The sequence below is a fragment of the Triticum urartu genome, chromosome 1A (genome assembly GCF_056163025.1).
Source record: "Triticum urartu cultivar PI428250 chromosome 1A, HENAU_Tu73, whole genome shotgun sequence".
NCBI lineage: Eukaryota > Viridiplantae > Streptophyta > Magnoliopsida > Poales > Poaceae > Triticum > Triticum urartu.
In genome coordinates, this window is record NC_141873.1 from 571,241,426 (window position 1) to 571,254,666 (window position 13,241).

Consider the following 13,241-nt stretch of genomic DNA (forward strand, 5'->3'; position numbering starts at 1 on the left):
GTTATGGAAAAGACGAGTCCTGGGCGGCATTGGTGGATGTTTGGTGTGATGAGGCTGGAGCCTGGGCGGCTATGAGAACCAAAAATAAGGCTAACCGAGGGACGGAGGGAGTACATGCTCAGGGAAACCGAAACCACTATCTCCACAAGGCAGTTAATGTATGACTAACCCCATTAAACATTCTTCTTCTTCTATTTACCATCACTTTCTTATGTATGACTAATCTCTGTTTGGTGGTGCAGGAGGAGAAACTGAAGCGGCCGCTCTCACACATGCAAGCGTGGGAGATCGCCCATACGCGGAAGGACCCCAAGCCTGGCGAGCCCAAGTACTACGGCAAGAAGACCGCAGAGAGGAAGAAGGCCTACTCCGAAGCGTATCTGGAGTTACATCCTGACACACCGGACCCCATTGCGGCGCCTCTGGACGACATGGCGGTGGTGAGGATGGGGCCCAAGGAGCACGGTCGGGAGGCGGTTCTCGATGCTGTGATCACTCCTAGTATCTCCTACACACAGCTTCGTCGGATCGACCCGAGCCTGAGCCAGCGCACGAGCCAGCCAGTGACCAGTACATAGTACCTCTTTCAGGAGCAACAATCTGTAAGTATTTTCCCTCTTATCTTCATTTCTCACTTCATTTTCCGCATTTAGTAGTTTTATGAGTTCCATCATGTCATACCGTAGGCCTACATGGAGTACACACGCCAGGAGACCATGGCGTGGCATCAGAGGCTTTATGAACACCAAGTGCAGAGGGATAGCCAGATGCAGCATGCTTTTCAGGATATGGCGGCCGGCAGGTGTCCTCAGTTCCCTCCAGCACAATGCCCTCCAGCACAACCAGTGCTGATGAGCTTTGAGGAGTTTCTAGCACAGAACGCTGGCCCCTCGCCGGTTAGTTCATCCCCAATCTATTCACCCAAAGCATGTCATGCCTTTCAACACAGTCATATATCCCGTGCATATGTCTTTTCAACATCCAGGGAACACGTGGATCTACCGTTGGCGGCGGTCTTCGCAGCACTCCGGAGACACGGAGCCCGACCACTCCGATCCACGGAGGCGGAGGCGGAGGCGGTCTTGGCGGTAGCGCTGCCGCTAGCACTGACGACCTAGGCTTTGGCCGTCTTGGCGGTGACGACCTCCGCAGTGCTCGATGATCCTTGTGTGGTGATGATGCTTGAGATGACTTGTGTGTGGTGATGATCATTTAGATGACTTGTGTGCTTCTCTATATGCTTATGTTGGTTGTGATGATGTTCATTTAGAGACTTGTGTGTGATGATGCTTATGCATATATTCTTGTGATGGTGTCGGATGATATCCCGTTGTGTTTTATATGTCTATCTCATCATATATATCTGCTGATATGTGCTGCAATTTGAATTGAATTGATCTGAAAACAAACAGAAAAAAGAAAAAGCAAAAGCAAAAGCAAACTATGCCGACGGCATAGCCGTCGGCATAGGGCTAGCGTGAGCTCCCAGTAGCTGACACGTGGGCGCCTATGCCGACGGCATAGCCGTCGGCTTAGTTTAAAACTGTGCCGACGGCTAGGCCGTCGGCATAGGCGCCCACGTGTCAGCTACTGGGAGCTCTGTATGAAGGACTATGCCGACGGCCAGGCCGTCGGCTTAGTTTCAAATTATGCCGACGGCCCGGCCGTCGGCATAGACCTGGTCCTAGAGGAGCTGCTGGTCGGCACGTGGCACCCCTATGCCGATGGTCTAGCCGTCGGCATAGGTTTTGTTGGAAATATGCCCTAGAGGCAATAATAAAAGCATTATTATTATATTTCCTTGTTCATGATAATTGTCTTTATTCATGCTATAATTGTGTTATCCGGAAATCGTAATACATGTGTGAATAACAGACACCAACATGTCCCTAGTAAGCCTCTAGTTGACTAGCTCGTTGATCAATAGATAGTCATGGTTTCCTGACTATGGACATTGGATGTCATTGATAACGAGATCACATCATTAGGAGAATGATGTGATGGACAAGACCCAATCCTAAACTTAGCACAAGATCGTATAGTTCGTTTGCTAGAGTTTTCCAATGTCAAGTATCTTTTCCTTAGACCATGAGATCGTGTAACTCCCGGATACCGTAGGGGTGCTTTGGGTATGCCAAACGTCACAACGTAACTGGGTGACTATAAAGGTATACTATGGGTATCTCCGAAAGTGTCTGTTGGGTGACATGGATCAAGACTGGGATTTGTCACTCCGTATGACGGAGAGGTATCACTGGGCCCACTCGGTAATGCATCATCATAATGAGCTCAAAGTGACCAAGTGTCTGGTCACGGGATCATGCATTGCGGTACGAGTAAAGTGACTTGCCGGTAACGAGATTGAACGAGGTATTGGGATACCGACGATCGAATCTCGGGCAAGTAACATATCGATAGACAAAGGGAATTGCGTACGGGGTTGATTGAATCCTCGACATCATGGTTCATCCGATGAGATCATCGTGGAGCATGTGGGAGCCAACATGGGTATCCAGATCCCGCTGTTGGTTATTGACCGGAGAGTCGTCTCGGTCATGTCTGCTTGTCTCCCGAACCCGTAGGGTCTACACACTTAAGGTTCGGTGACGCTAGGGTATGAAGATATGTATATGCAGAAACCCGAATGTTGTTCGGAGTCCCGGATGAGATCCCGGACGTCACGAGGAGTTCCGAAATGGTCCGGAGGTAAAGAATTATATATAGGAAGTGCTGTTTCGGGCGTCGGGACAAGTTTCGGGGTTATCGGTATTGTACCGGGACCACCGGAGGGGTCCCGTGGGCCCACCGGGTGGGGCCACCTGTCCCGGGGGGCCACATGGGCTGAAATAGGAGGGAACCCAGCCCATAGTGGGCTGGGGCGCCACCCCCTATAGGCCCATGCGCCTAGGGTTCCACCATGGAAGAGTCCATGTGGTGGAAGGCACCCCTAGGTGCCTTGGGGGGGAGGGAAACCTCCCCTTGGCCGCCGCCCCCCTAGTAGATCTCATCTACTAGGGCCGGCGCCCCCCCCCATGGCACCCCTATATATAGTGGGGGGAGAGGAGGGATTTCATACCAGCCCCTGGCGCCTCCATCTCCCCCCGTTACGTCTCTCCCTCGTAGTCTTGGCGAAGCCCTGCTTCTGTGACGCCCTGCATCCACCACCACGCCGTCGTGCTGCTGGATCTTCACCAACCTCTCCTTCCCCCTTGCTGGATCAAGAAGGAGGAGACGTCTCCCGTCCCGTACGTGTGTTGAACGCGGAGGTGCCGTCCGTTCGGCGCTGGTCATCGGTGATTTGGATCACGTCGAGTACGACTACATCATCACCGTTCTTTTGAACGCTTCCGTGCGCGATCTACAAAGGTATGTAGATGCATTAGATGGCTCGTTGCTAGATGAACTCCTAGATGATCTTGGTGAAACGAGTAGGAAAATTTTTGTTTTCTGCAACGTTCCACAACAGTGGCATCATGAGCTAGGTCTATGCGTAGTTCTTCTTGCGCGAGTAGAACACAATTAGTTGTGGGCATGGATTTGTCAACTTTCTTGCCGTTACTAGTCTTTTCTTGCTTCAGCGGTATTGTGGGATGAAGCGGCCCGGACCAACCTTACACGTACGCTTACGTGAGACCGGTTCCACCGACTAACATGCACTAGTTGCATAAGGTGGCTGGCGGGTGTCTATCTCTCCCACTTTAGTTGGAGCGGATTCGATGAACAGGGTCCTTATGAAGGGTAAATAGAAGTTGACAAATCACGTTGTGGCTTTAACGTAGGTAAGAAGACGTTCTTGCTAGAACCCTAATTCAGCCACGTAAAACTTGCAACAACAATTAGAGGACGTCTAACTTGTTTTTGCAGCAAGTGGTTTGTGATATGATATGGCCAAAGTTGTGATGAATGATGAATGATCTATATGTGATGTATGAGATGTTCATGCTATTGTAATAGGAATCACGACTTGCATGTCGATGAGTATGACAACCGGAAGGAGCCATAGGAGTTGTCTTTATTCTTTTATATGACCTGCGTGTCATCAAGAAACGCCATGTAAATTACTTTACTTTATTGCTAAACGCGTTAGCCATAGTAGTAGAAGTAATAGTTGGCGAGCAACTTCATGGAGACACGATGATGGAGATCATGATGATGGAGATCATGGTGTCAAGCCGGTGACAAGATGATCATGGAGCCCCAAGATGGAGATCAAAGGAGCTGTGTGATATTGGCCATATCATGTCACGTTAATTATTTGATTGCATGTGATGTTTATCATGTTTTGCGTCTTGTTTACTTAGAACGACGGTAGTAAATAAGATGATCCCTCATAACAATTTCAAGAAGTGTTCTCCCCTAACTGTGCACCGTTCCTAAAGTTCGTCGTTTCTAAGCACGCCGTGATGATCGGGTGTGATGGATCCTTACGTTCACATACAACGGGTGTTGACGAGCCTAGCATGTACAGACATGGCCTCGGAACACATGCAAAACAGTTAGGGTTAACTTGACGAGCCTAGCATGTATAGACATGGCCTCGGAACACAGAAGACCGAAAGGTCGAGCATGAGTCGTATAGAAGATGCGATCAACATGAAGATGTTCACCGACGTTGACTAGTCTGTCTCACGTGATCATCGGACACGGCCTAGTCAACTCGGATCATGTAATACTTAGATGGCTAGAGGGATGTCTAATCTAAGTGGGAGTTCATTAATAATTTGATTAGATGAACTTAATTATCATGAACTTAGTCTAAAATCTTTGCAATATGTCTTGTAGATCAAATGGCCCACGTAGTCCTCAACTTCAACGCGTTCCTAGAGAAAACCAAGCTGAAAGACGATGGCAGCAACTATACGGACTGGGTCCGGAACCTGAGGATCATCCTCATAGCTGCCAAGAAAGATTATGTCCTACAAGCACCGCTAGGTGATCCACCCGTCCCACAGAACCAAGACGTTATGAACGCTTGGCAGACACGTGTTGACGACTACTCCCTCGTTCAGTGCGGCATGCTTTACAGCTTAGAGCCGGGGCTCCAAAAGCGTTTTGAGAGACATGGAGCATATGAGATGTTCGAAGAGCTGAAAATGGTTTTTCAAGCTCATGCCCGGATCGAGAGATATGAGGTCTCCGATAAGTTCTTCAGCTGTAAGATGGAGGAAAATAGTTCTGTCAGTGAGCACATACTCACTATGTCTGGGTTACATAACCGCTTGTCTCAGCTGGGAGTTAATCTCCCGGATGATGCGGTCATTGACAGAATCCTCCAGTCGCTTCCACCAAGCTACAAGAGCTTTGTGATGAACTTCAACATGCAGGGGATGCAAAAGACCATTCCTGAGTTGTTCTCAATGCTGAAGTCAGCGGAGGTAGAAGTCAAGAAGGAACATCAAGTGTTGATGGTCAATAAAACCACTAAGTTCAAGAAAGGCAAGGGTAAAAGGAACTTCAAGAAGGACGGCAAGGAAGTTGCCGCGCCCGGCAAGCAAGCTGCCGGGAAGAAGCCAAAGAATGGACCCAAGCCTGAGACGGAGTACTTTTATTGCAAAGGGAAGGGTCACTGGAAACGGAACTGCCCCAAATACTTAGCGGACAAGAAGGCCGGCAAGACCAAAGGTATATTTGATATACATGTAATTGATGTGTACCTTACCAGTACTCGTAGTGACTCCTGGGTATTTGATACCGGTGCCGTTGCTCATATTTGTAACTCACAACAGGAGCTGCGGAATAAACGGAGACTGGCAAAGGACGAGGTGACGATGCGCGTCGGGAATGGTTCCAAGGTCGATGTGATCGCCGTCGGCACGCTGCCTCTACATTTACCTACGGGATTAGTTTTAAACCTCAATAACTGTTATTTAGTGCCAGCTTTGAGCATGAACATTGTATCGGGATCTCGTTTAATTCGAGATGGCTACTCATTTAAATCTGAGAATAATGGTTGTTCCATTTATATGAGAGATATGTTTTATGGTCATGCTCCTATGGTGAATGGTTTGTTCTTAATGAGTCTCGAACGTAATGCTACACATGTTCATAATGTGAGTACCAAAAGATGTAAGGTTGATAATGATAGTTCCACATACTTGTGGCACTGCCGCCTTGGTCACATAGGTGTCAAACGCATGAAGAAGCTCCATGCAGATGGACTTTTAGAGTCTCTTGATTATGAATCATTTGACACGTGCGAACCATGCCTTATGGGTAAAATGACCAAGACTCCGTTCTCAGGAACAATGGAGCGAGCAACCGACTTATTGGAAATCATACATACTGATGTGTGCGGTCCAATGAGTGTTGAGGCTCGCGGTGGCTATCGTTATGTTCTCACCCTCACTGATGACTTAAGTAGATATGGGTATGTCTACTTAATGAAACACAAGTCTGAAACCTTTGAAAAGTTCAAGGAATTTCAGAGTGAGGTTGAGAATCAACGTGACAGGAAGATCAAGTTTCTACGATCAGATCGTGGAGGAGAATACTTGAGTCACGAGTTTGGCACACACTTAAGAAAATGTGGAATAGTTTCACAACTCACGCCGCCTGGAACACCTCAGCGTAACGGTGTGTCCGAACGTCGTAATCGCACTCTATTGGATATGGTGTGGTCTATGATGTCTCTTACTGATTTACCGCTATCTTTTTGGGGCTATGCTTTAGAGACTGCCGCATTCACTTTAAATAGGGCTCCGTCGAAATCCGTTGAGACGACACCGTATGAATTATGGTTTGGGAAGAAACCTAAGCTGTCGTTTCTGAAAGTTTGGGGATGCGATGCTTATGTCAAGAAACTTCAACCTGAAAAGCTCGAACCCAAATCGGAAAAATGCATCTTCATAGGATACCCAAAAGAAACTGTTGGGTACACCTTCTACCTCAGATCCGAAGGCAAGATCTTTGTTGCCAAGAATGGGTCCTTTCTGGAGAAAGAGTTTCTCTCGAAAGAAGTAAGTGGGAGGAAAGTAGAGCTTGATGAAGTATTACCTCTTGAACCGGTAAATGGCGCAACTCAAGAAAATGTTCCTGAGGTGCCTGCACCGACTAGAGAGGGAGTTAATGATAATGATCAAGATACTTCTGATCAAGCTCCTACTGAGATTCGAAGGTCCACAAGGACACGTTCCGCACCAGAGTGGTACGGCAACCTTGTCTTGGAAATCATGTTGTTAGACAACGGTGAACCTTCGAACTATGAAGAAGCGATGGCGGGCCCGGATTCCGACAAATGGCTAGAAGCCATGAAATCCGAGATAGGATCCATGTATGAAAACGAAGTATGGACTTTGACTGACTTGCCCGTTGAACGGCGAGCCATAGAGAATAAATGGATCTTTAAGAAGAAGACAGACGCGGATGGTAATGTGACCATCTATAAAGCTCGGCTTGTCGCTAAGGGTTATCGACAAGTTCAAGGGGTTGACTACGATGAGACTTTCTCACCGGTAGCGAAGCTAAAGTCCGTCCGAATCATGTTAGCAATTGCCGCATTCTACGATTATGAGATATGGCAAATGGACGTCAAAACGGCATTCCTTAATGGTTTCCTTAAGGAAGAATTGTATATGATGCAGCCGGAAGGTTTTGTCGATCCTAAGAATGCTGACAAGGTGTGCAAGCTCCAACGCTCGATTTATGGGCTGGTGCAAGCATCTCGGAGTTGGAACATTCGCTTTGATGAGATGATCAAAGCGTTTGGGTTTACACAGAGTTATGGAGAAGCCTGCGTTTACAAGAAAGTGAGTGGGAGCTCTGTAGCATTTCTCATACTATATGTAGATGACATACTTTTGATGGGAAATGATATAGAACTCTTGGACAGCATCAAGGCCTACTTGAATAAGAGTTTTTCAATGAAGGACCTTGGAGAAGCTGCTTGTATATTAGGCATCAAAATCTATAGAGATAGATCGAGACGCCTCATAGGTCTTTCACAAAGCACATACCTTGATAAGATATTGAAGAAATTCAATATCGATCATTCTAAGAAGGGGTTCTTACCTGTGTTACAAGGTGTGAAATTGAGCTCAGCTCAATGTCCGACCACGGCAGAAGATATAGAAGAGATGAGCGTCATCCCCTATGCATCAGCCATAGGTTCTATTATGTATGCCATGCTGTGTACCAGACCTGATGTAAACCTTGCCGTAAGTTTGGTAGGAAGGTACCAAAGTAATCCCGGCAAGGAACACTGGACAGCGGTCAAGAATATCCTGAAGTACCTGAAAAGGACTAAGGAAATGTTTCTCGTTTATGGAGGTGACGAAGAGCTCGTCGTAAAGGGTTACGTAGACGCTAGCTTCGACACAGATCTGGATGACTCTAAGTCACAAACCGGATACATGTATATGTTGAATGGTGGAGCAGTGAGCTGGTGCAGCTGCAAGCAGAGCGTCGTGGCGGGATCTACATGTGAAGCGGAGTACATGGCAGCCTCGGAGGCAGCACATGAAGCAATATGGGTGAAGGAGTTCATCACCGACCTAGGAGTCATACCCAATGCGTCGGGGCCAATCAAACTCTTTTGTGACAACACTGGAGCTATTGCACTTGCCAAGGAGCCCAGGTTTCACAAGAAGACAAGGCACATCAAGCGTCGCTTCAACTCCATTCGTGAAAATGTTCAAAATGGAGACATAGAGATTTGTAAAGTACATACGGACCTGAATGTAGCAGATCCGTTGACTAAACCTCTCCCTAGAGCAAAACATGATCAACACCAGAATTCCATGGGTGTTCGATTCATCAAAATGTAACTAGATTATTGACTCTAGTGCAAGTGGGAGACTGTTGGAAATATGCCCTAGAGGCAATAATAAAAGCATTATTATTATATTTCCTTGTTCATGATAATTGTCTTTATTCATGCTATAATTGTGTTATCCGGAAATCATAATACATGTGTGAATAACAGACACCAACATGTCCCTAGTAAGCCTCTAGTTGACTAGCTCGTTGATCAATAGATAGTCATGGTTTCCTGACTATGGACATTGGATGTCATTGATAACGAGATCACATCATTAGGAGAATGATGTGATGGACAAGACCCAATCCTAAACTTAGCACAAGATCGTATAGTTCGTTTGCTAGAGTTTTCCAATGTCAAGTATCTTTTTCTTAGACCATGAGATCGTGTAACTCCCGGATACCGTAGGGGTGCTTTGGTATGCCAAACGTCACAACGTAACTGGGTGACTATAAAGGTATACTACGGGTATCTCCGAAAGTGTTTGTTGGGTGACATGGATCAAGACTGGGATTTGTCACTCCGTATGACGGAGAGGTATCACTGGGCCCACTCGGTAATGCATCATCATAATGAGCTCAAAGTGACCAAGTGTCTGGTCACGGGATCATGCATTGCGGTACGAGTAAAGTGACTTGCCGGTAACGAGATTGAACGAGGTATTGGGATACCGACGATCGAATCTCGGGCAAGTAACATATCGATAGACAAAGGGAATTGCGTACGGGGTTGATTGAATCCTCGACATCGTGGTTCATCCGATGAGATCATCGTGGAGCATGTGGGAGCCAACATGGGTATCCAGATCCCGCTGTTGGTTATTGACCGGAGAGTCGTCTCGGTCATGTCTGCTTGTCTCCCGAACCCGTAGGGTCTACACACTTAAGGTTCGGTGACGCTAGGGTTATGAAGATATGTATATGCAGAAACCCGAATGTTGTTCGGAGTCCCGGATGAGATCCCGGACGTCACGAGGAGTTCCGAAATGGTCCGGAGGTAAAGAATTATATATAGGAAGTGCTGTTTCGGGCGTCGGGACAAGTTTCGGGGTTATCGGTATTGTACCGGGACCACCGGAGGGGTCCCGTGGGCCCACCGGGTGGGGCCACATGGGCTGAAATAGGAGGGAACCCAGCCCATAGTGGGCTGGGGCGCCACCCCCTATAGGCCCATGCGCCTAGGGTTCCACCATGGAAGAGTCCATGTGGTGGAAGGCACCCCTAGGTGCCTTGGGGGGGAGGGAAACCTCCCCTTGGCCGCCGCCCCCCCTAGTAGATCTCATCTACTAGGGCCGGCGCCCCCCCCCCCCCATGGCACCCCTATATATAGTGGGGGGGAGAGGAGGGATTTCATACCAGCCCCTGGCGCCTCCATCTCCCCCCGTTACGTCTCTCCCTCGTAGTCTTGGCGAAGCCCTGCTTCTGTGACGCCCTGCATCCACCACCACGCCGTCGTGCTGCTGGATCTTCACCAACCTCTCCTTCCCCCTTGCTGGATCAAGAAGGAGGAGACGTCTCCCGTCCCGTACGTGTGTTGAACGCGGAGGTGCCGTCCGTTCGGCGCTGGTCATCGGTGATTTGGATCACGTCAAGTACGACTACATCATCACCGTTCTTTTGAACGCTTCCGTGCGCGATCTACAAAGGTATGTAGATGCATTAGATGGCTCGTTGCTAGATGAACTCCTAGATGATCTTGGTGAAACGAGTAGGAAAATTTTTGTTTTCTGCAACGTTCCCCAACAGGTTTTGACTAAGCCGACGGCTAGGCCGTCGGCATAGGGGTGCCACGTGGCTATCAGTCATTGGGCAGACTTGACAGCGGCCGCCGTTAAGCGTGATAGTTGCCGACGGCCAGGGCCGTCGGCATAGATGTACGGCCCCCGTCGGCGTATCATATATGCCGACGGCTTTTCTAAGCCGACGGCCTCCCTGGCTATGCCGACGCATATGTTGCCGACGGCCCTATGCCGACGGGGGCCGTCGGCATAGGTCTACCCCGACGGGACTCAGGCCTATGCCGACGGCCCTTGCCGTCGGCATAGGTGGCGATTCCGGTAGTGAACTGCCATACGAATTGTACTCTCACAAACGAATGCAACAGGGCAGGATCTTCACTTCATGTAGCCTATCTAGCATCAGTACACATCATGCATCAGCGTTCCATCTTATTTCTTTCGCATATCCACAGCAATTTGACAAACCAATTATAGAGTCAAGGGAGGCTGCCCTGTGTTGGCAGCTCTCACCAACTTCCGCGTGCCTCCCTACACTACACCCCGCTCTCATCACTCTGCTGCTCATCATGAAATACATATTTTTATTTACCTTCCAAGAAAAACTATGTCAACAGATTGACCAGGCTTTGATCAGAGCAGTACTTCAACACCGGGCTGGAATCAAAAAGAAACTCCTTGCTTCCAAGATGAGGCCCCTTTTTTCGGGTTCTGGCTGAAGTGATAGACCCGTGCTCCAAGTAGTTGATGTAAACTGGAGAACATCACACAACAACCTGATTTTGCGAGTTGCGACTATGTTCCACGCACATCTTACCATTGAGCAAGGGGGGCTGATACCTGATAACACCTTGTTTAAACCAACTGAATGACCTTACAAATATCTTGACCTGAGAAGGCCCCGGCAAGTCTGATGACTTCATAAAATGAATTGACTGGCAGAGTCCAGAAGCCACACAGATCTGTATTTTCTCATCAAATAAGTGCAACAAAGGTGACATGCACAAGATGGTTACAATTACAACAGAACTAAAATCACGAATAGCACATGTAACAACTGTCGTAAGGTTCCAAAATAATGCAAGCTTAAATAAGTTACAAAGGTGACAACAAACAAAACTAGGACAAAGTATGAAATTGGTAAGGATGCCTCCTTACAAAGGGATCAACTAGATCCAAATCATGGACACCAAAATCCTTAATGCTGCGATGAGACCGATCTGGTGTAAAATGTAGACGAGCACCTCCGGAGGCCTTGTTATCCAGCTGAAGCATCTTACGTTGTTGTGCAAAAAACTCCTCATTGTAATCTTGTGGATTAACCTTTAGAGTCATTAACTCTCGCATTTTCGCGTTTCTTATAAAGAATGTGGCAAAGTTAACATGTGACTTGATGCCCTCATAATATTCCCAAACAAATGTCTTCAGACGAATGTCGAGAGATCTTATAAGAGTTTGATGCTTACGACGCCACGAGTTGGTTTTCCCAGATCCTATTGACTGAAAAGAGCATAGATAGATAAACACAATGAGGACATTAAGTAGATCAAATGAGCACTGAACCATGGTAGAAGAATTGTCACCTCAATGTACAACTTTTCCAAGCATGGAAAGCATCTCATCAAGTTAATAACAACATCCAAACTAAGAGCACTCATGTCAATAGCTAAAATCTTAACAGTGCACACTGTTTTCGTCAGGCTATGAACACGCAATCCCTTCATGAAGCATGGAAGACGACATTAGACCATCTATAAGTGCGGATAGTATGTAATTCATCTGATGAACACAAAAATGCAGATAAGAAGGCAAGTAGGAAGGCTATAGCTACCTGAATAAGCGTCGATTCAACGAACACGAGTGTGGTATTACAATTAGAATAGAGGCAGCCTAAAGTCTTCAGTTTAGGCGCGGAGACTACCGATATATGCAGGTACTCATGGAAACCAGCGTGGAGAAAATTTTCAAGACAGGGGGCATTCTCAATGACGAGCTCCCCAATTTTGAGCACTTTATGATAATTATAAGCTCTCACGCCTACGCCTCTAAGAGTAATCGAGTTGATTCGGAGACAGCGGAAGCCAGAGCAATTCTGAATCAGCAAACACTCAGTGCGGCAAGAAGCAATCATGGCGTGCAGTGTGGATTCGGAGATGGTGACCCGCTCAAGCGCGAGCTTCTGAAGCTTAGGGAAGCGAAGCCCCTGAATGGTGCTGTGGGGGAGGTGGCACTCTCCTATGGTGGCAACACGGAGGGTGTCTGAGAAGCGGAAGGCGGCTTCGGGCGGCGGTTGTGGTGTCGCTGGTGGGTACAGCAATCTGTAGTTGTAGCTGCACAGCTCAAGCTCGTGGAGGTTGTCAAGGGCCGGGGACCGGAGCCAGGCGTCCGCGGTGGTGGCTCGACCGCCCCAGAGGTGGTAGACGGGTGCGGAGAAGCGGCGACCGGGGCCCGGGTGGGCTGCGAGGACGCGCGACACGACGGAGTTGAAGTCGTCCGGGTGGTCGCAGAGCGAGCCGTGATCGAGGTTGAGCGGGGCTGAGCGCCAGAGATGGCGCCACCGGGAGGAGAGGATCTGGGTGCGTGCGCCTTCCCTGGTGGGGAGGAGCGAGACGATGTCCCCGAGGACGCCGTCGGGGAGGCCGCTGAGGCGGTCCTCCGCCGTAGATTCCGAGGCGTGCCCTTCTGCAGTCGCTGCCGCGACCGCCGTTTCCATCTCCATCGTACGCGGCCTGAGCGAGACGGCGTCGAGAA

The 13,241-nt window shown here is 48.4% G+C and overlaps 1 protein-coding gene across 1 annotated transcript; it reads right to left on the minus strand.

Moving 5' to 3' along the window:
• Nucleotides 1-11,609: 11,609 nt before the first annotated feature.
• On the minus strand, nt 11,610-13,241 carry LOC125533163 (F-box/FBD/LRR-repeat protein At5g56420-like). The gene is made up of 3 exons (XM_087541698.1): nt 12,322-13,241; nt 12,074-12,208; nt 11,610-11,990 (listed from the first exon to the last, which is right to left on the minus strand). The coding sequence occupies exons 1-3, from the start codon at nt 13,207-13,209 to the stop codon at nt 11,610-11,612; spliced, it is 1,404 nt and encodes a 467-aa protein (XP_087397824.1). The 5' UTR covers nt 13,210-13,241.

What these genes read in the sequence shown, in the direction of transcription:
- LOC125533163 (XM_087541698.1), bottom strand. Translation starts at nt 13,209, where the DNA reads ATGGAGATGGAAACGGCGGTCGCGGCAGCGACTGCAGAAGGGCACGCC. An exon ending in TTGAATCGACGCTTATTCAG is followed by an intron (nt 12,209 to 12,321) that starts GTAGCTATAGCC and finishes TGCTTCATGAAG; the next exon opens with GGATTGCGTGTTCATAGCCT. An exon ending in TGGAAAAGTTGTACATTGAG is followed by an intron (nt 11,991 to 12,073) that starts GTGACAATTCTT and finishes TGCTCTTTTCAG; the next exon opens with TCAATAGGATCTGGGAAAAC.